General features: G+C 44.1%; 5 protein-coding genes across 7 annotated transcripts; 3 read left to right on the top strand and 2 right to left on the bottom strand.

Annotated features, from left to right (window-relative positions):
* The first annotated feature begins 441 nt into the window (after window positions 1-441).
* Window positions 442-4,236, top strand: LOC102721973 (amino acid permease 4-like). 2 transcript variants are annotated; one of them, XM_006645069.3, is made up of 5 exons: window positions 442-589; window positions 2,168-2,315; window positions 2,426-2,659; window positions 2,786-3,094; window positions 3,195-4,236. In XM_006645069.3, exons 2-5 carry the CDS (start codon window positions 2,189-2,191, stop codon window positions 3,977-3,979), a joined length of 1,455 nt encoding a protein of 484 aa, XP_006645132.1. In that variant the 5' UTR covers window positions 442-589; window positions 2,168-2,188; the 3' UTR covers window positions 3,980-4,236. The 2 variants fall into 2 exon arrangements, with proteins under 2 accessions (XP_006645132.1, XP_040384316.1); XM_040528382.1 differs by lacking the exon at window positions 442-589 and having other exon boundaries at window positions 2,065-2,315.
* A 2,946-nt stretch (window positions 4,237-7,182) lies between these two features.
* On the top strand, window positions 7,183-8,294 carry LOC102721691 (NAD(P)H-quinone oxidoreductase subunit N, chloroplastic). The gene is made up of 4 exons (XM_006645068.3): window positions 7,183-7,762; window positions 7,848-7,964; window positions 8,040-8,125; window positions 8,205-8,294. The coding sequence occupies exons 1-4, from the start codon at window positions 7,397-7,399 to the stop codon at window positions 8,272-8,274; spliced, it is 639 nt and encodes a 212-aa protein (XP_006645131.1). The 5' UTR covers window positions 7,183-7,396; the 3' UTR covers window positions 8,275-8,294.
* Window positions 8,295-8,314: 20 nt separating this feature from the next.
* Window positions 8,315-9,359, bottom strand: LOC102721408 (protein DMP7-like). The gene is made up of 2 exons (XM_006645067.3): window positions 9,296-9,359; window positions 8,315-9,220 (listed from the first exon to the last, which is right to left on the bottom strand). The coding sequence occupies exon 2, from the start codon at window positions 9,167-9,169 to the stop codon at window positions 8,492-8,494; it is 678 nt and encodes a 225-aa protein (XP_006645130.1). The 5' UTR covers window positions 9,170-9,220; window positions 9,296-9,359; the 3' UTR covers window positions 8,315-8,491.
* Window positions 9,360-9,431: 72 nt separating this feature from the next.
* LOC102721125 (probable magnesium transporter NIPA4) lies at window positions 9,432-14,581 on the bottom strand. The gene is made up of 9 exons (XM_006645066.3): window positions 14,050-14,581; window positions 13,357-13,413; window positions 13,181-13,271; window positions 12,916-13,076; window positions 12,702-12,829; window positions 12,443-12,580; window positions 12,082-12,174; window positions 9,975-10,080; window positions 9,432-9,893 (listed from the first exon to the last, which is right to left on the bottom strand). The coding sequence occupies exons 1-9, from the start codon at window positions 14,231-14,233 to the stop codon at window positions 9,769-9,771; spliced, it is 1,083 nt and encodes a 360-aa protein (XP_006645129.1). The 5' UTR covers window positions 14,234-14,581; the 3' UTR covers window positions 9,432-9,768.
* A 3,082-nt stretch (window positions 14,582-17,663) lies between these two features.
* Window positions 17,664-22,161, top strand: LOC102709987 (probable serine/threonine-protein kinase PBL15). Of its 2 annotated transcripts, none has more exons than XM_040527266.1 (9): window positions 17,664-18,272; window positions 19,134-19,270; window positions 19,455-19,552; window positions 19,661-20,022; window positions 20,302-20,706; window positions 20,796-20,956; window positions 21,061-21,134; window positions 21,240-21,384; window positions 21,540-21,662. In XM_040527266.1, exons 1-9 carry the CDS (start codon window positions 17,852-17,854, stop codon window positions 21,570-21,572), a joined length of 1,836 nt encoding a protein of 611 aa, XP_040383200.1. In that variant the 5' UTR covers window positions 17,664-17,851; the 3' UTR covers window positions 21,573-21,662. The 2 variants fall into 2 exon arrangements, with proteins under 2 accessions (XP_040383200.1, XP_015690584.2); XM_015835098.2 differs by having other exon boundaries at window positions 17,666-18,272; window positions 21,482-22,161.
* The last annotated feature ends 1,799 nt before the right edge of the window (window positions 22,162-23,960 follow it).

Here is a 23,960-nt window from a genome sequence, read left to right as displayed (position 1 = left end):
TATGAACCTCAAATCAGACTGAGCTTAAGTGGGGATGCTTATCAGCTTGTGCTAGTATGATCTGATGCACTTCCTTCTTGCCAAACTACTACTCAATTGATTAACTATAATCTCCAACCCTAATCAATGGCATACCGGCTTGCAAACTTGATTACAACAAAGCTGCCGTTGGATGCTCTTAAGTCTTATGATGATACGCGGATCGATCGAGGTCCATCCAAACGACGCGAGATGAACAATGATCAATGGCCAAGTGGGCGCTAGAAAGGAGATAACCGAACCTATTCCATGGAACCAAAGAAAAGAATGGACCAAAACTCTAAATGAAGCTATTCCATGAGGCCCTCTGATCTGCAGGCAGGCAGCCTTAAGCAAAGCTCCCTATAAAAACCACCCTAACCGGTGTAAGCTGAGCACACACCACACCAAGCTTACCAAAGCTGAACATACCATCGTTTCTCCCATTCTGCTGATCCATTTTTCTGCCCAATCTTGCCAGCTCAATCCTTGCAAGAGCAGAGAAACAGAGGTCACCAAGCAGCAGCAGCAGCAGCAGCAGAAGAAGAGCAGCTAGCTTCTTCAGAGGAAGGTAATCAGATATTCAGATCTGTAAATGTGTTTCACGCACGCACTGAGAGGGTAGCAAGTAGCAACTGGCAAGTGGTTAGAATGCAGGAGACTGTTGCCATCTTATCTCTAGCTCTCGTGATGCAGAAATCGATATCTGATACAGTGAAGTTTCCGGCACCCTGAATTGTGCGCGTGAGAGAGAGAGAGGGACAATCAGAGAAATTTGGGTGGTGTTGCCGCGCTGTGATGACCCTTTCTTTTTCTGAATTCTAACGAGCGTGGATGCGTCTGTGAGGAGCCTTGACTCGGATAGGGTCAACACTGCAGTGTGCAAGTAGCTACACAACTGTTCGCCGTTGACTCCCCCCTAGATTCATGGGAAAAAAAATGTACACCTGAACAGTTTCACTTTAGGAATTGCCATCTTTGTCCGCTATCGTCGCAGGACATCACTATTCGCCTTCGTGAAGCAGATGGAATATAGTGTGATAGTTAAGGGCACATTCTTTTCTTCCGAGTTGGAATTAATGAGAACGGTACGTTTTATTAGGAAAAAACTATATATATATATATATATATAACAATTTTAAAACTTTGTAATGATTCATTCATTTGTATCATCAAATAGTTATCATAAATTATTCAATTACTCGATCATTCAACGCAAAGTAGCAATATCTAAATACTATTAAAAAAAGAGTAATTTTACCATCATTACCAAGAGGTATCACTATTTTCTATATAAAATTTAGTATCTCTGAGTACCTTAGGTATAAGAAGATACCAGATTTTACATGGAAAAGAGTGGTACCTCATAGCTAAGGATGGAAAAAAAGCTCTCCAGAAAATGCTTCTTTTTAGGAAAAAAAATTATTTCCTACGGTAACATATCCGCAATGTGTTGCCACCTTGATAGTATTATAACACTAGTGAGTTTCAAAAAGTCCAATATATTTACGGGTTTATTAGTAGAACTACAACTTCCAAATTCTTGCTGGAAATACAATCAATGTTTCAAAAAGTTTTAGAGCTGGAGCTCCACTTATGATTCAAATGTTCCTCCCAGTAAGACTAGTGTTGAGTTTCATATACGTCTATGACTCTGTGCATCGTGCAGCTTACTGTTGCTTTATTTTAGGTCAAATTATTGCTCAGTTTTTTGTGTGCATGTCCCTAAACGGTTAAATATTATATTTATTTATTTATTAAATAACTATAAAATAGTTAATTTTATAATAGTTAACTTTAATGTTTATATTATTGAATAACTATAAAAAAATCAAATAATCTTTTTATCATTCGTCGATGAAAAAGAACACAGCCGTGATTTCAGTGCGCGTAGCACCTTTCTCCCCTCCCCACCAGCAGCGGCCACACGGCGGCTGGCCCCTCGTCGTCGCCGATGGTCCTGCACCCACTTCGGCGCAGGCCGGCCGGCTCCTATAAATTGCAACCCCACTCTCACCCACCACCTCGCACTTGACAGAATTAGCACATGCATCTGAGGACGAGAGTACGACGTGCATAGGTCACAGCCTCACAGGCTGCTGCTGCTTGCTGCTGTGTTCACTGAGCTGTGCACTCTCTCTGTTGCTAGCTAGCCAGCTGAGCTGAGGCCATGGGGGAGAACGTGGTCGGCAGGTACTACTACCCGGCGTCGGCGGCCGCCATGGACGGCGTGGAGCTCGGCCGCGCCGCCGCCGGCTCCAAGCTCGTGGACGACGATGGCCGCCCCAAGCGCAACGGTAAGCGTCGGACTCAGCCGCGGACGACGACAGTGTTATTGCACCGGCGTGAGCGCATCTTGTTGCTCGTGTCGTGGCTAAAATGGGGTCATATGTACCGGCCGGTGCAGGGACGATGTGGACGGCGAGCTCGCACATCATCACGGCGGTGATCGGGTCGGGGGTGCTGTCGCTGGGGTGGGCCATCGCGCAGCTCGGCTGGGTGGCGGGGCCGGCCGTCATGGTGCTCTTCTCCCTCGTCACCTACTACACCTCCGCCCTGCTCGCCGACTGCTACCGCTCCGGCGACCAGACCTCCGGCAAGCGCAACTACACCTACATGGACGCCGTCAATGCCAACCTAAGTGCGTATCCATGCAAACGCTCTCTGCTCAATTCGTTCGCTTCTAGCGACACAGGAACGAATGAATTAACTCGATCGATCTGCTTGCTGGCGATCGATGTCGTCGTCGTCGTCGTCGACGGTGCAGGTGGGTTCAAGGTCAAGATCTGTGGGTTCCTGCAGTACGCGAACATCGTCGGCGTCGCCATCGGTTACACCATCGCCGCCTCCATCAGCATGATGGCGATCGGGAGGGCCAACTGCTTCCACAAGAAGGGGCACGCCAACCCGTGCAACGTCTCCAGCGTGCCCTACATGGCCATCTTCGGCGTCGCCGAGGTCTTGTTCTCGCAGATCCCCGACTTCGACCAGATCTCCTGGCTCTCCATGCTCGCCGCCGTCATGTCGTTCACCTACTCCGTCATCGGCCTCAGCCTCGGCATCGTCCAAGTCGTCGGTACGACACGCTTAGATCAGCATCAATGTACGTGCTCGTTTGCCTCGTGTTCGCGCTCATGTGCTGACGGCCAGTACGCGGTTTGCGCATGGCGTTGTAGCGAACGGAGGCTTCAAGGGCAGCCTCACCGGGATCAGCATCGGCGTGGTGACGCCGATGGACAAGGTGTGGCGGAGCCTGCAGGCGTTCGGCGACATCGCGTTCGCCTACTCCTACTCGCTCATCCTCATCGAGATCCAGGACACCATCCGGGCGCCGCCGCCGTCGGAGGCAACGGTGATGAAGCGCGCCACGGTGGTGAGCGTGGCGGTGACCACGGTGTTCTACATGCTCTGCGGCAGCATGGGGTACGCGGCGTTCGGCGACGACGCGCCGGGGAACCTCCTCACCGGGTTCGGCTTCTACGAGCCCTTCTGGCTCCTCGACATCGCCAACGCCGCCATCGTCGTCCACCTCGTCGGCGCCTACCAGGTGTTCTGCCAGCCGCTCTTCGCCTTCGTCGAGAAGTGGGCGGCGCAGAGGTGGCCGGAGTCGCCGTACATCACCAGGGAGGTCGAGGTGCGGCTCTCCCCGTCGAGGCGGTACAAGCTGAGCCTCTTCCGGTCGACGTGGCGCACGGCGTTCGTCGTCGCCACCACGGTGGTGTCCATGCTGCTGCCCTTCTTCAACGACGTGGTGGGCTTCCTCGGCGCGCTCGGCTTCTGGCCGCTCACCGTCTACTTCCCCGTGGAGATGTACGTGGTGCAGAAGAAGGTGCCACGGTGGAGCACTCAGTGGGTGTGCCTCCAGATGCTCAGCGTCGGCTGCCTCGTCATCTCCATCGCCGCCGCCGCGGGCTCCATCGCCGGCATCATGTCGGATCTCAAGGTGTACCGCCCGTTCTAGCGGGTGCTGATCGAGTGATCGATCGATCACTTACATCCAAATTAACACGACAACACGTTGACTCGCCACGTCAAAATCAAGCTCGCTCCGAAGGAAAACCAAATCCACTTCACACGATTAAACCCCAACAGATTAAAAAAAAAAGAACACAGCGATCAGACGCTAAGAAAAAAAAAAGAATTGTCAGTGCGTGTTGCTGTGATGTATTACTGTAGAGGATATAATTCATGGAGGTAAAAAAGAAAAAGACAAGGAAATGGAAGTGTCTCTCTGTACTCTACTTATCGCTTTATCAGTCCTGTCATGGTGATAAAGAAGTGAAATGGCGCCAACCTCGCAGCCTCAGCCAACTTTACTTTGGCTCTGAAATTCATTCACCATTCCTTTTTTCTGAAGAAGTGATCGATTGAATCCACCAAAACGAAAGAATCTTCCTCTCGTCTTCCTTCCTCCAGTAGTAGTGAAGAAAAAAAGGGCCATGGATACTGCGAGAAGGAAGAATCTTGGAGGCTCCGTGACGCGTAAAGTCGGCAGATCCCAAGCACTTTGAGACGGGATCTCGCTTGCTTTTGTAGTGAGGTTGATTACCTGATTCTGCCATTTGCCCAAGTCGACACTCTTCAGTGGGTTCGTGCTGGCTCTCTGCTGCCCCTGGAGCCTGGACCTCTGCAGTCGCCATCCATGGACAGTGGGGAGGAAGATTCTGCGGCTGGTACTAAAAATGCTTAACACTTATCTTCTTTCGTGGTGCTGGATTGCCAAATGTTTGTCACGTGGTTGTATTAGGGCTGCTTTCGGGGGTGGGTTAGATATCCGGCAGCCGAAGACGTACTAATAGATTAGTATATTATTATTTATTAATTGATTATAAAAATTGAAAATATATTAATATATTTTTTAAAAAAATTCTATATAATATTTTTACAAAACATACACTGTTTAACGGTTCGTAAAGCATACGTATGAAAAGAATCTGAATTAAAAGAATCTGAATTAGTAAGAGTTAAAGAAGAACTTGGCCTAAGTGTATGTTTCATCTTTTTGCTTTATTTAGAGAAAAAGACAAACAACATATTTGCAAACAAGAAATAATTTATAAATAAAAATTATATATATATATATATATATTCTTAACAATCTAAATGAAAATACTAAACAATGAATTATGGTGAAAAACTTTAAAATCAACTCAAGTTGAAAATTTAAATTTTGACTCGTAAACATAATCAAAAGTGAAAAATAATGCGGCAAGAGTCTAAAGCCTTTGTCTCACACTGAACTCGGGAGATCATGGCGTACTTAGGCATCTTTTAGGTGTTCTTTACTTAGAAAAACTAGTCGATCAAGTGTGATAAGAGCAGGACGAGGAGAAATGTGCGCACTAGTTTCTTTGTGCAACTGTAGCACACTGACCCTAGATGGTTAACCAAGGCCATAGAATGTGGAGAAAGGTAGAACTCGTGGAGTATGTGGAGCTTTGTACGTGGTCTGATCGAGCGGGCTGCATGCTTCCGGTCTTATCAGTGTTAGTCCTATCATAGGCTCGTAGCCATTGCCCATTACAGAACAGGTGAGAAGCAGATTTTTAACACACAAATGTATATATACACATTACTTATATGTCATATAAATAGTCATCCGACCTTTTACTATGTGTTATTATGAGGTGCTCCATCGTTCTCTCCATGGGAAAAGTCTATTTTACGTCCGTTAATTATATCTTAATTTTTATTTATACCTCTCACCCATAAAACAAGGTATAAATCATCCCAGAACGCTCTCTTTCTTTTATTCTCGTGGTTGCGGCCTTCTACCTCCCATGCATTGCTTTCTTGCATAGCCCATCGTCCCTAATCTCTCGAGGTAGTGTACTTGCATGTACCTCTGTCATGTCATGCCGCTACAAACGTCCGCGTTAAGAGACATTAATGAAACAACTTAGCATCATTCTCGTCGTCCGAGCCAAGAGAGAAGGGAAGATTGTAAAGGAAGAGGTGAGGGCACATGTAGGTCTCCTTTTTCGTATGACCGCCATATGATGCCTGCAATTTTTCAGTTATCATGTTATTTATTTGGCTGACTATAACGTCGTATAATAGTTATACATTATATGGGAAAAAAATTAAAGTTAACAGGTTGTGTGGGCGCTAAGTAGAACAAGAGCACCGTCTAAATCATCGAGAGACTATATTTACACGAATTGTTATGAATATCTTTTTACCTGGTTTTATGGTTGAATGACATAAATTAAATTATTTGACCTGTAGATGATGGAACTTTATCCATTGACTGGGCGAGGGCCGGTTGAAACGGGATCGGAATCAGCTGTTGCAGCTTTGACTGTAACTTTAACACTCCATCCATCCAACCATTAAATGAGTAACCAATGGCCGGATGTAGAGCTGCCCATTTCTTTCTGTTTTTCCTATAGCTACTCCACTTAGCAAGCCTAAATTAAGTTATTCTAAACTTCCTGAATAAGTTATTTTGTAACTAGTATACATTTTGTTTATATGTAATATCTGCAAAAAAAATAGTGATGTAATTATTACTTTGCTTCAAAAAAAAGTTTTATTAAACACATTGGGGCGATTGTTCCAAAATGCATATTTGTAAATAAAAAATAATTTGTAAATAAAAATTTTATATACGTATTTCTAGCGATCTAAAAATTAAGGTTGGAAAATAAAATTTGGTGAAAAAAAATAAAATCAACACCAAAATTAAGGTTAAAAATTCAAACTTTAAGTTGCATAATCAGAAGTAAAAAGATATGAATAATTGAGTATAACTAATTTAACCGTTATATTTCTATGCCATCTAAGTGATTTTTTTTATTCATGATCTGCAAAATAACAAGTAAATGAAAGAAGAGATATTGCCTTAGATTTAGCGGTTGGTGTTCGGCTGGATGGTGGATTGAGCCAGACTGCTAAAGTTACAGTCAAAAGCTGCAACTGCAGTTGATCCTCATCCGTGAGCTGTGGTAAGTGAAACTGAAGCGTCCCCAGCACCAGCAGCGGCCGGTGTTTTTGCACGGCCCAGGACGGCACTCACAGACACCCACCGCGCCCAACGTCTCCCGGGCGCTCGTGTGGATTTCGGGCGAGTCACCGCGCAGCAACACGGCTAGCGTGTGTCACGCAAGTACACAACGCCCGCACCCGCGAGGTGAGGAGGCGCAGAGCCGAGCAAACCGCCCGCACCGTAAAGCGAAACCAAACGCAAACGCAGACGCGACGCGCAGGCGGCTCATCGCGCGCGGCCGCCGAGGCGCCGAGTCTTATCCGCTCGTCGCGGCGACTACTCACGCACGCACGCGCGCGGCTGTTATCTTTCCGCCACAGGCTCGAACAGACGGCGCCCCACCCAGTCACCGCTCACCACTCGCCCCCGGTCACGCACGAACAGCTCGCGATGTGGTCGGCGGCGGCGCGCACGGTGTCCCCGCTGCCGGCGGCGTCGCCCACGCAGCAGCGACGCGGAGTGGGGTCGTTGCCGTCGTCGTCGGCGCGGGTGGGAACGGGCCGGCCGAGCACGGCGGCGGCGCGGGCTGGGCTGCGGGACTTCGTGGGAGGGGACCTGGTGCGGCCGGACCTGGGGCGGTGGCTGGAGGACGTGGAGAAGCACAAGTCCCTGGCCATCTACCCGCCGCACGAGGGCGGCTACGAGGGCCGCTACCTCAGCCGCCTCAGCTACCAGGGCTACTACTTCCTCGACCTCTCCGCCCGCGGCCTCGGCGACCCCGAGACCACCCTCACCAAGATCCACCCCGTCTGCCCGGTCGGTCATCTCCCACCTCGCTCAAACTGACTAGCTCTGATCATGGCTGACACCATAGCTTCCTTGCTTGCTCTGATGCGTGCAGCCTAGCCTCGGGAGGCAGCCGGTGGCGAGGTGGTACTTCCCGCCGGAGGTGGACTACAGGCTCAGCTTGCTGCACCCGGACGCCAAGGGCCTCGTCGTCTGCGTCATGGAAGCCAAGGTCTCCAGCTCTCCATCCATCCATCTCACCATCCTGTCTTACTAATTTTGCTTGTTTTTTTTTTTAATTCTGCAGGTTCTCTCCAAGGCTGAGCTGCAGTTCCTCGCCATTCTCCCTGACATCCGCCCTAAAGTCAGGGTGATCGCCGAATGCGGAAACTGGTACACAAATCTGAACCCCGAAACCATGGTGCGTGTTCTTGTGATCTCTGGATTAACTTTCCCGCCATGTTTGGCTCAGGAGGAAATTTGTTTGGAAGCCTCTGAAGCAAATCGCAGGCCTTGAGCCGGACCCTGACGCAGAGGAATGAACAAGGATCAAGACCATCAATTAACAGGCAGCACGAAACAAGTTACTCGCCATACATCTCCCCCTCGAATACACATCCTTTTTCAGCTTTGTACTTCACTTGAGAGAGAAGGCAATGAAGAATGTACATACATTTTGGCCCAGACAAACCCTGTAAAATACTTTTTTCACGTATACAAATCCAGCGATCAAATCACCATGCGACCCGGTGGTTCGTCTCAGCGGCGTAGGTACACGAGGTCGGTCCTGAGCAGGAAAGGGTACCCGATCCCTCTCCTCTTGGAAGGGAAGAGCACGAAGAGGAGGCTCACCACGAAGCCGACCACGAGCGGCACGGTGTTGACCACCTTCCTGGGCACCCCGGGGTAGTAGCACAGCACGATGTCGTGGTGCGACGCCGCGAACGTGACGAAGGCGACGAGGGCCAGGGCGGCGTGGAAGAGGTCCGACCGCCGCAGCCTGTACCTCTCCGGGTCCCTCGGCGCGGCCTTCCGGCGGCGCGCCACGACGCAGAACGTGCGGATGCCCGCCGGCGTGGCGATGCCGTACCGGAGGCGGCCGGTGGTGGGGGAGCGGAAGCTGTCGGTGAGCGTGAAGAAGACGCAGGAGGCGGCGCAGAGGAGCATGAACGCGCCGGTGAGGACGCGGTTGAGGTGGGTGCACTTGCCGTCGTCGGTGAGGAGCGGCGCGAAGATGGCGAAGGTGAGGATGGTGGCGGTGGGGAGGAGGACGTTGAGCCGCGCCGTCCCGCTCAGGATGAGGTTGGCCACCAGGATTAAGCTCGAGCTATCGTCGTCGTCGTCTTCTTCTTCTTCGCGGTCGTCTTCTTGGCGTGGATCACCGGCGGCGTTGCTGGGTTGCTCGATGAGCACCTTGCATTCTTCCTTCTCAGCCATTGGTAGCGCTTTGCGCAATAGGTTGCAAGAATTGAGATGCACAGCTGGGAGCTTGGGATGATGAGAGAAGGTTAATTAAAAGAGCGAGATAAAATAAACAAGAAGCTGAAAAGAATCCACCCACACATGGAAGAAAGGATTGCTTCAGCATGAGTAGTGAGGCAACCGAGCCTTTAGCCCCACACAGAAGCTAAGAACATCACAGCAATAAAAATGAAAATAGATCCAGAAGCCTGAAATGAAAAAAGGTGGCAAAAGATTCTTGACGGAAATCAGCAATGGTATCTTCTTGGAGTTGCTTTTTTCCCTACCTCTAATTGTTCATTTGAAAGAATACAACAGTTCCAGAGAACGCCATGCATCCATCACCCGGGATTTACATCCAAAAAACCTTTTGATTCTTACCCATTTTGGGTATCTTGAGAATTGAGATGTATAAGGGGGGGGGGGGGGGGGGGGTATGTATCCCCGATACTCTGTACCGATGTCTCAAAAATTACAGGGGGAGCCGAACTTTTACCTTATAAGACCTAAAGTACATCTACAATTTGTATGGAATGAAAGAATGGCTGAGCTCGCTTGCAGTACTATGGTCAAAATCATTCTGCTGCTCTTGGTGACCTGAGAGGGAGGCCTTCAGCAGCAGATCTAAGAGGGATGCCTTCAGCCCCATAGCCATCTTCATCATGTTTTGGTATTCGGATAGGTAGAGTTGGTGGGAGTCCTGTTGAGGCCATTGTGACCAGAGTGAGATTTTATAAACATAATTTGTGCAAATTAAAGAAAAGGGAGCATGAAACCATACCATCGACCATATCTTTTGTCTTGTGAAGAAGAAACGTCCCAGAAAGGATAGTAACAAAACCACACATTTCTGTCACAATTTGAGTTGGATTTTGCCGATCCCAGTCCTGAATGAAAGTATGTTAGTTATCCATAACATTATTTGAATTTGTTCACTAAGCACAACAGGTTTCTACTTTCTACCCGCTATATGTAATAACTGATAGGATAATGGAGTAGTTTATCTGACTTTGCAGACAACAAACATAAGTTAGATACTTAGATGAGGCAGACTAGATGAAATAATATTGACCACAAGGCTAAAATATTATATAACAATACTAAGTATCATCATGTAAAATAACAGAATTCAGCCAACAGCCAAATTAATTGACCAGCAACAGAATCAAATCAAGTTGAGCATGTCAAGCATAGATAGCAGGATTGCCTAGGGAACTTCACAACGATAGATTTGACATGGATCATATTATGCACACTCGGTTAGATGTCTACAGCTTCAGACAAACATAACCAATAGATAATGGAGTCACTGCCCTTCAAGAAATAGAAAAATGGTAATGATATATTTTAAAAACTTGATTGCCCTTCCCCTCAAATCCCATTTAATAAGTTAGATTAATCTTGATAAAAGAGAAGGATTTCAGGTGTTCACTTTGATACCTAACTTTCCATGCAATCTTAGTCATATACATACATAAGCAAGTGTTTGATTCACTGCCACTATTGTGGTTTCCACACTCCCTAACCCAGTTGTCTAGTCAACAAGTCATTGTCAGAAAGCCGCACATGAACAAAACATGCATTACAGGCACCGAGTACGGTTGTCAGCAGATCAAGCTCGAGAGAGCTTAGCTCCCTATTCAAGTTTGACATAAGCTACAGCTGAGCTCAACCTGAGCCTAGACTGACATACAATCTTGCAGTTAGGCTCAGGTTTGATTCAGAAGAAGCTCGAAAGCACCAGGACGTTGTGGTTGTGAAGCACCCTGGTACCCTGGTGGCACTAGCAGCTCATACTACAGGAAATTGAGAAAGAACTGAGGACCAAGGAGAGTAGACAGGAATATGTTGCTGGCACAAATAAGATGTTCTGTGGCATGTAACTAGGACACATTGCAGCTAGCTAGCACAGGAACACTACTGTACTAGCTTTGGACTTGGCTTTGAGGAATTGAAAACTTGAATACAGACCAGGGAAAAACAAGTGTCATGCATGCATTCGGGACATCATTGAGCTACATTGTGGAGCACAAGCTTTAGGCTCGAGCTCAATTTGTTTTAGGCTTGAGATGAGCCAAGAAAAAGCTGAGCTTGAGTAGCTCACAAGCTTTGAGGGAGATTGTTGAGTGCCTTTGAGCACTGAGACTACATGCATATACCAACTGCAGATATGTGGTACAGAGTGAATCAGAGCAGAATCTCTGTACTCATCTAGCAAGAAATGCAACTTAATTGCTACAAAACATAGTGCCCTAGTATTATGCAAATAAATTGACCACAGAAGCAGATGACCAGAACAGTAATAAATTCAGTGGTGTATACTTGAGCAAAATGTTCCATCATGGTATTCTAGACAATGCTACTGGTAGAAATCTCACAAAAAGGTTGAACAAATAGAATGGCAACGGGTTCAGGACAATAGGTGATATTGTATAAGTGGTTCAAGAATCAATAGTACATCACAGTCAAACCATTGGAGAAAGAATGGTGATAAATGAGAAACATAAAGATGTTAAAGGTCACTTTTAAATTTCTGCTTTGTTCTGAGAAAACTCACTATCTCATTGTTCATCATAATTCCCACATGTCATACAAATATGAAATTACAAATTATGCATATTGTTGTTGACAAAATGAAGTGATGGATACTTTTATGCAAGCAAATAAGCTAAGTTAAAAAAACAATATAATCTGAAAATACATCGGGTAGCCAAAATGCCTTACACAAGTACCTGAAAGCTATACAGGCAACCTCCGCATACAATTCTAGTCAAAACAAGCTATGCTTCATTTATTGCAAACTTGCAGGTTTAAAAAGTAAGCTAAGGAGTAAGGAAACGGCTGGCACACATCAATGCAAAAGGATTTTAGAAGCCCAAGGATGTTACCTTGAACATTATCACACTAGCCAAAATGGTTAGTGATGTAAACATTGTATAGTATATAGGCGAAACAACTGCAGTATTGAATGTATCAAGAGCCTGCAAAAGGAAACAAAATAGATTTAAAGCATTTGAGAAGCTCCATTGAATGGTAAAGTGATGCACATTGAACAGTCATACATGTACGTCAAGCCTTAGTTCTAAACAAGCAGAAACAGGTTTTGGTTGACTACTTTTAATAGCTAGCTTACAGTTTCATATTCCTTAGATGCTAAACATGAAAGCATTTTGTGATAGTTCAGTCAGATATTGGAATTTGCTAAGCAAATAAGCAACTCTTTTCTTTTAGGACAGAAATTAGTGTTACCTTGTTTAGATAGTTCATCTGAGTTAGTATACATGCAACAACAACAATGGTGAACATCCATGTCTGTGGATAGATTAGTTGGTTCATTCCGGAAAAGGTCAGTTTCAAGGCTATTCCAAGAGCTTTCACACTCATGACCTGCCAAGAGCAGCAATAAACACAATTTTATGAATACAAAATACTAGAATAGGTGCTTAACTACTAAACAGAATTTTATGAATATCAATTGAAAGAATTATTCCAGACATGGAGCACATACCGACAGAGACCCTACAAGTGAACAAACACCAATATACACCATGATGTGTGTCTGACCATATTGAGGGATGAAACGGAATATGAGCACAAAAGTTGCAGCAAGCACAATGGCTGCATAAAATAAAAAGACTGCAATACAAAAGATAAAACCTTAGTACTTGAGATAAACATTCGGTCGGTAATATTTTGATATTAAATTGTCAGCAACACAGTACCTGGTTCAGTAGCCAGATCCCAAACTTCAGCTACAGATTCAATTTCACGCTCCTGTGGAGCATGAAGTACAATTGTAGTTGAACCCACAACACAGAGAACACAACCAAGTATACCAAATATGTGAAGTTTCTCCTTCAACATAATGTCCGCAAGAACAGCACTGTAAGAGAAATATGGTAAGATGAAGAATGAGCAGGCTTCCGGAAATATAAGCAGCAGAAGATCTCAATATTAGATTAAGGAATTATGAGTTCTAGATGTTACCTAACGATGATGCTTAGTGCACCAAGTGGGGTGACCAGGATAGCAGGAGCAAAGGCATATGCTGCAAAGTTAGCAACTTCTCCAACAATCACTGGAAAACAGTACTGACTACCATCAATATCACATAGTTAAGTATTATCATGAATATTGGCTTTCATTTAGAAACTTTCACTTACTTGTAATCATTCCAGCCCACCATAATGGTTCATACAAGTAGGAGTAACCTCCAACACCTGAAACCCAGCCAATGTAAAAATAGTCAGCCAGCAAGAACTAAAAGGGCAATGCTCAAATCTTTAGAACTATTAACCATCCAAACTAACAAGGTATGCGTCTCACAACCCATTTTAGGTCATTATCCTACACATTTTTTGCAGCCAAGCCAATAATAAACCCTCAAAACTCAAAGCAACAGAGTTATAGTTTATTCCCAGTCTTGTTAGGAAAAAAAAAATACCATTCCCATTCTTAGTTGGGCTAGGGCGTCTAGAATTAACATGCTCGACTGTCTGAGGAATGATTGCAACATAAATTCAATTCGAACATGCCGCATGAACTCATAGTAAGAAATAAATAATGCATCATTATTGCACCAACATATGTGAACCACTTCGTCAATCTAATTCCATGCCATTGCCTGCCAATTTAGTATCCAATCCAACGGATTATCCCTCAAATGCTCGATCATGGTGTATTCATAGGCTTAAAGCACTACCCTCCCTTACCCTGATACAGATCCGCAGTACTTCCCCGGAGAGATCGCATGTATACCAGAAGGCCAAGCGTTGCGGCGCGGATCAGAAAGCACAGGAACTACGTACAGCTTCGGCAAAGAGCAAAGTGAGGATATAAGGACGAAATTAGGTCACCTGCGCGGACGCCGGAAGCGCCGGCCTTCTTGAGCCCCTTCTTCTTGACGATGAAGCTGGCCCCGATGAAGAGGCTGGAGGAGAGCGCTAGCACCAGCCCCTTGATGTTGTCGGCCGACATCCCCTCCACCCAGCTCCCGCCCCGCGCCCCGGCGGCCGCTGAAGTGGACGCCTCCGTCGCCATGCCCTCCACCCCAGCCGCCCAAGTCCCGGGAAAACCTCTACCACCTCCGGCGGTGCGGGGCCGCTAGATCGCGCCACAGGGTGCAGCGCATGCGAGATCCGGGTGCGGGGAGGAGGAGGAAGGAAGGAAGGGCGTCGCTGTCTCGCGCCGCGGGACAGCTGCGCTCGCCGTTCCGGCCGGGGTAGGCTACGGGCGGCGAGGGCCACGCATTCGACGCGCCGTGGACTGTGGGGGGTGAGGAGGGGAGGGGAGGAATCAAGCGGAGGAAGACGGCGGCGACGGCGACGTCGGCGAGGTGGGGGGGAATTGGGGCTCGCGAGTCCACGCGACGGGGAGGGGATGTCTCGGTGTGGACTTGGCCGCTACTTGGCTGGCTGGCTCACCGGTCGTCTTGCTTAGGATCGAGGCAACTTGAGTGTACGCGTGCGGCGTGCGGCGTGCTGGTGAAATTTTGGACAGAAGTAGAGAGATGGATTTTGTATTTCTGTGGATGCCCTGCTATTTTCGAGACATTTTATTTTTCTCTGAAACTTGTGAGGTAGGCTTGATTATTTGATATATTGGTCTATGGTAATTGATTTAGATAGTTTTATATAGAGGATTACTACCGGACGGTATTCCGTCCGAATGGGATGTTCGTGCGGAGATGGACAGCCGGTGCATGCGGAGGCGTACGTGCAGAAAACCGTCCCGTGGTTTTTCTTTTTCATATATCATACTCAGAAGTATTGATATAAATAATTTAACAATAAAAAATATCAAACCATCAAATTATCACTATTTTTAGGACACACGACGGACTTCTGTAGGGTGGACTCAACTACGTTCGAAAGAAAGGAGGTGAAGAGGGTGAAAATTAACTAGCTATTCACGGTTGTATTTCTTGGACTGATACATAATTAGTAGTAAATTTTTATAGAATATTATCGAAAGTTTTATAAAAAAATATATTAGTTTTTAAGTTTGTAATAGCTAATACTAAATTTATATTTCACCAAATATGTGGTATATACATACATCCATGTATCACACACTACATATCTATTAATGGATCTGCAAACACACATGCTAAAGAGGTAGAGACTAATGATATATCACTAGCTTTATGGAAATCTTGTTGCAAGTGCATACGCAAGTATGTAACTTTGTTTTTTCTATGGATGACGTATTGACAAGCTAGATACACTTCATGTTCATACGATAGTAGCATAAAAAAATGAAGCCTACGGTTAAACTATTTGAACAAATCACACACGCTATTCAGCTAATTGTACAAATCAGATACATGCAGAACAAATGAAACATGTTGCATGAAAGAAATAGTCATACACATGTTTCACAAAATGAAAACCACACCCAAAATCTAAATCATCATAAACCTAAAGTGTTTTTATTTGATAACGAGCTCAAACCTTGACAATGTTATATCTCTACTATTAAAAATCGTGGTCATTAGTTCCCCCCTTTTACCTTGAGAACCATGAAAAAAGTAACCCCACGGGAAAACCGAAAAAACCGTGCATCATGTTCACGAGAAAAATATAAAAAATAAATAACTTTGATTTCTATTCGATCTGTCTATTGCATCCATTCCATTGTGTTCATAAAATAACCAATAATATATCATAACTCACTGTTCTGTAGCAAAGCACGGTAACTTAAAATTTTATGAACACAGTTAAAACAAAGCACGAGTTAGTTCTCAAAACTTTTTTTTGCAAAGCCCAAAATTTTTTGGCTTGGGCCCCTTTTTGGCCTTTGGTAACTGAACGGGGAGGCAAAATTTTTTGCCAAAATCTATACTGTGCACCTCCCAGATTTTTTGTTGGACGCTGTATACCCCTCCTAGATCTGTACTGTGCTGATTTTACTGCTGTTCACATGGAACATTAATTAGGGGCAGTTGTGCCATACTGTTTGGGGGTGTACCAAAATTTTTGGCTGTTTACACCACTGTATTTATCGAATTGAATCTTTATAACATGATCTTATATAATTATATTATAAAAAAATAACATTTCGTTTCAGCTAATATATCCTTGATATTTCTTATGTCGAAATGTTGTGATGTTTATCTTTATTTTTGTGCGAATATATGTTTCATATATAAAAGCTAAATGTGGTAAACTGTTATGTTCGTTATTTTAATATATTGAAACACTTTCGGATATGGTGATGGAATATTTTTTTTATTAGCGATGAAACATTAAAATCAATGGTTTATCCATGAACCTCAATGTTTCAATTTATATCCAATTATGTTTCAACAATTTAATACAATGAAGCACATTTATTATAGCGGTAAACACTATTTATATTAGCGGTGGAACAACACCCGATTTTCATCACTATGTTAAAATTATATTCTTTTTCTTTCCTAAAATATAATCATATGAGATATTGTAACTTATAGATGTACTAATCAAGTGATTTAGAAGAAAAATAACTTGAATTACAATGATAAAGATGTTATTAGAAAGATAACATATGCTCAAGAGAAATTAGACAGAACCTAGGCTGACATTGCCTATTAGTCAAATCAGCGCACGTAAAGAAGCGTGCGTATGAAAAAAGAGGGAGAAGTGTCCCCTTGGTCGGATTCGAACACAGCCCTAGAGGCTAGAGCATGTTGCGAGCGAGCGCGGGTAAGGAGAGCATGCAACAGCGACATGATGGGTGGGCACCCGATCTTTTGCGCTGGATCAGGCACCCGACGGCGTCGGCGCGTCCTTGGACGATAGTGTCATTTCAACTAAACTCGTTTAATTAGGGGTCAACGTCTCTCTGACCAGAGTAGATACACGGGCATTTCCTAAGGGCATCACGATGTACTTCTAAAATGGATGGTAAGAAATACATACTACTACTAATACATCATATACACTATAAAACTAGAAAGTAACAAATGGTAGATAATAAGCTTTTACCTAACAACAAGATAAATAAATGTTTTCTCTTATCGCCCATTATAGCTGGTGGTTGTCAGGCTCAGCTTAATATTCACTTATACATCCCTATGACTTATTTTTCAATCTTAATTTTAAAATTAATTTTACGTTTTCTTAATCGTAGTTTGCTTTTTAGTCTAGACTTCTAGATAATACGAACACATATATAAAATTTTATTCATAGATTATTTTTAAGTTTGTAAATATATTATTTGGGTTTTTCTTGAAAAAGCCAGAAGCATATTATTTTACTATCGTAGCTAACTCATAAAGCAGTTGTAGCCATTGGTCATTTAGCTGACCATGGACTCGTGGCGTAGCGTCATGGGCCGGAAATATTGGGCCCCAATTTGTTAGGCCGACCTCGAGGCCCCCCAGCCCCCGAGGTTTTGGCCCGATGGCAACAGAAAAAGAATTTCCGTCTCGAACCTCTCGCCTCGCCTCGCCTCGCCTCTCCTGCTCGCCCGTACCTCTCCCGCTGCCTCGCCGCCTCCGCCGGCGCAACCGGCCGCGCCGCGACGCGACAACCGCAAGCTGCTGCGGATCGCCGACGCGGCCGCCCTCGGTTACTCCCCCCGCGTCGCCGTCGCCTGCGCTGGGACATGGGGAGCCCGCGATATATTCTGTCCCGGCGCCTTCGGGATGCCCCCCGCGCGTGCAGCAGGGCGGGATGTACTCCGTGCTGTCACGAATATACTCCGAGGCGCGCCGCCGCCTCGGCCTACTAATAGGCTCTCTCCCGGGCGGGCACGATGGGAGAAGGAGGTCGCGGCGCCGACGGCGGGACGACCGGAGCAGGAGCAGGAGCAGGAGCAGCACCCCAATGTCGATGTACTCCGTCATCGGCGCCGGGGACGACCAGCCGACGCCGCCCGCCTCGTCCGCGGACGGGGCCACTCCGGGCGGCGGGGCAGCCATCCCGCCGGTGGCCCTGCCGCCGCAGATGGTGGTGCTGGCGCTGGACGCGACGAGGGACCACCGGGAGGAGGAGATCAGGATAGCGCTCAGGGCCGTGGTCACGCGCGGGGACATCCTCCGCGGCGGCGACTCCCTCCTCGTGCTCGGCGTGCTCCACGCCATCGCCAATCCGAGTGAGGGCCACGCTCCCCTTTCCTTTCGGGTCCCATGGGTTACCTTCTATCAGCTCTTTTCCTCGACTCAACTCCCTCTTGTTAACTATGTCATCCTACGGTCTATACTTAGACGAATTAAACTACCCAAATGCTGTCTAGTTCACTAGTTGCATTGTGCATTCTAACCTGTTGTTACATATTGGTAATAGAATTGAAGTGCCACTACATAGTAGAAGTGGACTCCTAAACTGTCAAGTCATGTGCTATTCTCCAGTGAAGATGGATATTTGCACTTAATGGTACATTTAGATAGAAATTTCTAGTAGCATTCTTGTTTTGTTAGTGAGAGTTCATGTTTGCACGCCCAAGAGAGGTCAAATAGATGTCCTTCCTGCAATTCTGTGCTATTGGCCATTCTTTCACCATCAATCGGTAGCGTTGTCCATTGGCATCACACTGCTGCAACATCTCGTTCCGTATTACAACCTACAATCTCATGTAATGACAACAGAATAATAAAGACGTTAAAAGAAAAGAAGGAACCATGCATTCTTTATTCAGCGAATTTCTGAAGACAAAGTTGGGTTAGTCTTAGAATTCCTCCTTTCTTCTTTCAAGAACAAAATCCTATTCAAGAGATACTCCAGCATTAAACAATGATATGTCAATGATAGCAGTTCCATTTTAAAAATATCTAGTCTGACACTGTAATAGTTCAATTTTAAATAATGGTCAGTTAGTGCATTATTAGCCATCCTAGTTACAGGTGTGTTTGGAAATATGGCTTCAGTTCATGTTTCCACATTGAATGTAATATATAACAAATCAATGATTGCATTTACTGATAACTTACCTGTTTTTTTTCTTTCTTTTTTATAGTGGGCTACCAAACCAAGGCATGTACTGATTCTTTTGTCGGGACGAACTTGCGATTCCTAGGTGATCAGGTTAAGGTGAAAGCTGAATTCTACCGAAACAAGCTCCGTCATGATGTGGAGGAGCTCCGCAAAGTCGGGGTACAATGCTTGAATTTACGGATTAATTCATACAGAAATAAGTCTTTTTTATGAAACAAAACCACAGACAGTTTCACCTCTAATCCCTGTCCAAACTTTTTTTTGTAAGAGATGCTTCCCCAATTTGATTGAAAATGCAGAAAATATTTTTGTTACACTTTGATGCTCATTGTTTTTATTTCAGATTAATGTGACCCTTAAGGTATCTCCCGGATCACCAGCCAAGTTTGTCATTATCCATGAAGTCAAATCCAGCAAAGCTGCTTGGGTTGTATTAGATAGGTATGCACAGCATGTCTTGTTTAACTTTGTTTACAGACTATTCCTGATGGAATGTCTTAAGCTTGTTTGGTTCAATACTTGATGTGGTACTGTTTTGTAATTTTTTAGGCACTTGAGGAGAGATTTTAAGTACTTAGAAAAGCACATTGCCTGCAAGGTGGCAGTATTTCAGGATAACTTGGTGGTGCAGCCATTGAAAATAATTAGGACTATTCCATCAAACAAAAGTGTCGGCGAAGTAAAGGCTCTGCAGCACCTAGCAGTGTCACTCGATCTGCATTCTGAGACATTAGATACCGACAGTCATCGCGAGTTGACCAAGTCATCACCTGTAAGTTATTTTGCCTCTCTAAGCTATCACGAGAGTCATGAAACCTCCAGTGTGCTTGGTAGCACCATGGCATGCTTGACACCATCAATGAGCGCCATGTCTCTCTCAATGATCGACGGAAATGAATCCCTGTCTAATGGTATGTCACATTTCTTTAGTAAAGCAAAAGCATAAACTAGCAACTAGTGTAATTTTCTCAAATGTTTTAAACTAGATAAATGTATAAAGAAAGAAAAGGGAGCACTCTGTCCCAGTTGTATATGTGCTATTTCATGCAGATAGAATTAGAAAAGCATTTTTTTTAAAAACTTCTCTCGGAGTTTAAATTGTGCAATTTTACCCTCCAGTAGTTGATTTCATAGAGGCCATATACCATATCTATTTGGGCACATTACATTTGTTCCTGTCGTCCTTACAGGGAAATGTATTGAAGGAAACATCTCCCACTACGATTTATCGGAGCGACCAGTTCTATGCACTGGTTGTGGTCTAAAGTCAGTTCTTTACATAAAGGAATCTATGAAATTTCCATTCTCAGAGATTCAAGCTGCAACATCTGACTTCTCAAATGAGAATTTGCTGGGTGAGGGTGGGTTTGGGCATGTGTACAAGGGTCAGCTCAAGGATGGCCAGGTCATTGCAGCTAAATTACGCAAGGAAGCTAGTTCACAGGGCTATACCGAGTTCTTCTCTGAAGTACAAGTTCTCAGCTTTGCCCGTCACCGAAACATTGTCATGCTGCTTGGGTATTGTTGCAAAGAAAGCTACAACATTTTGGTGTATGAGTACATATGCAACAAATCCCTTGAGTGGCATTTATTTGGTAAGTGCCACTGTCGATGTGGATAAAGTAATTCATATTGCGAAGATGAAGACCGACTAATTTACTTTGCTCGTCATTTGATGAAATAGACAAGGACGCCAGCTTACTTGAGTGGCATAAGCGGCATGCAATTGCCCTTGGTATAGCAAAAGGGCTGCGTTTTCTACACGAAGAATGTCGTGCTGGCCCAATAATTCATCGGGATTTACGCCCAAGCAATGTACTTTTGACACATGACTTTGTTCCTATGGTAAGCTGGAGGATGATAGATCTTAGTCATTGCTTACTTGTATATTTCAAGATGCAAATGCTTTATGCAATCTGACTGTAATTATATATGTTGTATCATCACAGCTTGGGGACTTTGGTCTTGCAAAATGGAAGGCTAGCAATTCTTCTATCCATACAAGGATTCTGGGCCAAACAGGGTTGGTACAAGCTCAAATTCTTTCAGTGATACTAGTTTGTGCTACCCTTTTGCTCCGGTATCTCTAAGTTCTAACGGCACCAACATTTCTTGTCATTATCGTCAGATTCTTGGCGCCCGAGTATGCTGAATATGGCATAGTTTCTGTCAGAACAGACGTTTATGCTTTTGGGATTGTTCTTTTCCAGCTGATATCTGGTCGTAGGGTGCTTGATGAACGTGGAGGACAGTGCACACATATATTGCAATGGGTATTCACTTAGTAGATCCTCTTTATTTTTATTTTTTGTTGTCAATCTATCTACAGTAGACCTGCACCATTCATTTTTTACACCTCCAATTTTTCAGGCTGAGCCTTTGGTTGAGAGTCTTGCACTGCATGAACTAATTGATGAGCGCATTGCAGAAACGTACGATACATATGGGCTGTATCATCTAGCACGAGCTGCATATCTTTGTGTCAGGACAAACCCAGAACAGCGGCCTTCTATGGGAGATGTTGTTCGTCTGATTGAGTCAGAAAATGAGCACATCAGGGATTTGTCCCGGCAATTCATCCCACATTTTACAAAGTGAAGCAGCCGTCAAAGGGAAATCCTCTTCTCTGAGTTCACCCTTGATGATTCTGTGCCACTGTTCGTCATGAAACTTGCTCTCTTTTTCCCCCTGTCTCCATTATATTTTCAGATGCATATAACGCTGTATGTTTGTGTAATCGATGATTCACTTTTTTACATTTCTTGCATATCTTTGTAAATGTAAAACCGTCTTCTCAGGTTAGTGTCCTTCATGTTTACTGACATTAAATTTTTGGAAAAAGTCTAGATCACCCCTTGAGATTTGGCACCCTGGTTAATCCACCCCCTAAACAACACTTTAAACTTTACAAAACCGTTCAAAAAACCCCTTGGCCGGTTTTGCTCAGCCAAAAAAGATCCCCTCCCTTTGGCACTCTCCACCGGCCTTTCTGAGTACTGTTAAAACATCTCTTTCTTAGTTCTAATTCTGTTGGCAGTAGTTTAAATTTTTTTCAAAACACACGTCACAAAACATACATGGTGAACTTGGTCATGGTTTTTTATTGGGATTAGTTCTTTACGAATTTCGTCTAGTGCTTGGTGCTATGCCACTGTCATAAATCTGTAGTATGCATGTGTTTTATTCATCTTCAATAACAATTGCAAAAATGACGTGTGCGTGGATATTTCGTTTGTTTTTTTCCTAGCCTTTCACTCTTAGGACTGGGATCGTTATTTTTCTATATTTTGGTTAAAGAAAAGTTGTCAATTTCAAGATTTTGTATCTTTTAGTAAGAGTTTTTTTTCAAAAGGTTAGTAAGAGTTGAGAATTAAAGAAAGAGGGAAAGGAGCCTTGCTTCTTAGTTTTCAATATTTGGTTGCTTCATAATTTTCAGGCTTTTTTCTTGTCTGCTTTTATTTTTTTTTATCTTGTGAATTATTCTTTTTACTTTTGTATGCATTGGTGAGGGTTGACGGAGGGAGAGCGTTTTTGTGGGCACCCTCTCACCCGAGAGCTGGTTGAACAAAATCATCCAGGGGTAATTAAACGGTTTGTGAAAGTTTAATGTGTTGCTTAGACTGTTTTAAAGCTTAAAGATAGATTAACCAGGGTGTCTTTCAGGGGTACTGTATAGCTGAAGAGTGTGATCTGTTGGGTAGTACGAAAGAAGAGTGCCAGTTTATGCTGTGACCTTTTTATTATTGTTTGTTTTCTCAACCAGGCAGAAAGAAAACATATGTAAGGCAGCAGTTTAGTTTCTGCTAATATAAATATATGCAATTTAGGCAGCTGTTTTCTTTCAGTTTGTCCAGCCAGTTGCCGTTTTCAGGCGAAAACGACTACCAATCAGATAAGGGTATGGGCCATCTAAAATGCTGCCATCTGCTTTGCACCCTCACCTTTTTTGTTCAGTTAATGCTTATAAGTCAAAATTTAAATTTTCTAACTTTAAATTTGCAGTTAATTTAGGGTTTTTTCATTGTAATTTATCTTGCAGTCTTGATTTTTAGGTCGCTAAGAACACATATATAAAAGTTGTATTCGTAAATTATTATTTTTTAAATATGTTATTTGGTTTTTTCACTGAAAATGCCAAACAATCACCCCCTTAATCCCAACTGAACAGGTTGCTGGAGAACTTAGTTGATGGGGCCATTCCAATCACTAACCTTCAGAAAAACAAAAACTTCTGATTAAAAACACCTCCATGCTGAAAAGGAATGAATAGACCTGTGGATTGCTATCTGCCGTCCTTTTCCAGCTTCTACAAGTTGGCAAGGGAACCATCGTTCTTCTGCTGAGAGAGAAGTCTGAAAATTCAGGGCCATCATTGTTTCATTAGACAGCCAATCTGTTCCTAGTGATTTGAGTTTGTAGGGAATAAAATGCCTTTTGACTGGATGCCTATTCTCAAGACGCAATTTCAGAAAATAAATGAGAGCAGAATATTATTGCCCAAGAACCTGCAAAAGCATATATGTGTGCGCAAGAAAAGTTGCTATTCTTCATTACTTGAATACTACTCATAACCTTATCCTACGAAACTGAAAGGTGTATGTACTAGAGGGAAATGTATTTTTCCTGCTACTGAGACAAGAAGTTATTATTCTCTACGGCAGAACTTTTGAAGTTAATTACTAGAAGGCTGTAGTGATGTTTTATGTTAGTTTAGTTAACAAACTCTTAGGAATCTGTGAGCAAGGAAAAGATGAGAAGCACCCATGCCTAAAGTTAAGCTCTGGAGTCACCAACTTTAATGTTTACAAGGGACCATTCTAATCTCCTAAGGCAGAGATTAGAGGAACTT

The sequence above is a fragment of the Oryza brachyantha genome, chromosome 1 (genome assembly GCF_000231095.2).
Source record: "Oryza brachyantha chromosome 1, ObraRS2, whole genome shotgun sequence".
Classification (NCBI taxonomy): Eukaryota; Viridiplantae; Streptophyta; class Magnoliopsida; order Poales; family Poaceae; genus Oryza; species Oryza brachyantha.
Note: the sequence above shows the minus strand (reverse complement) of the source record. Positions and strands in the feature narration are given on the sequence as shown.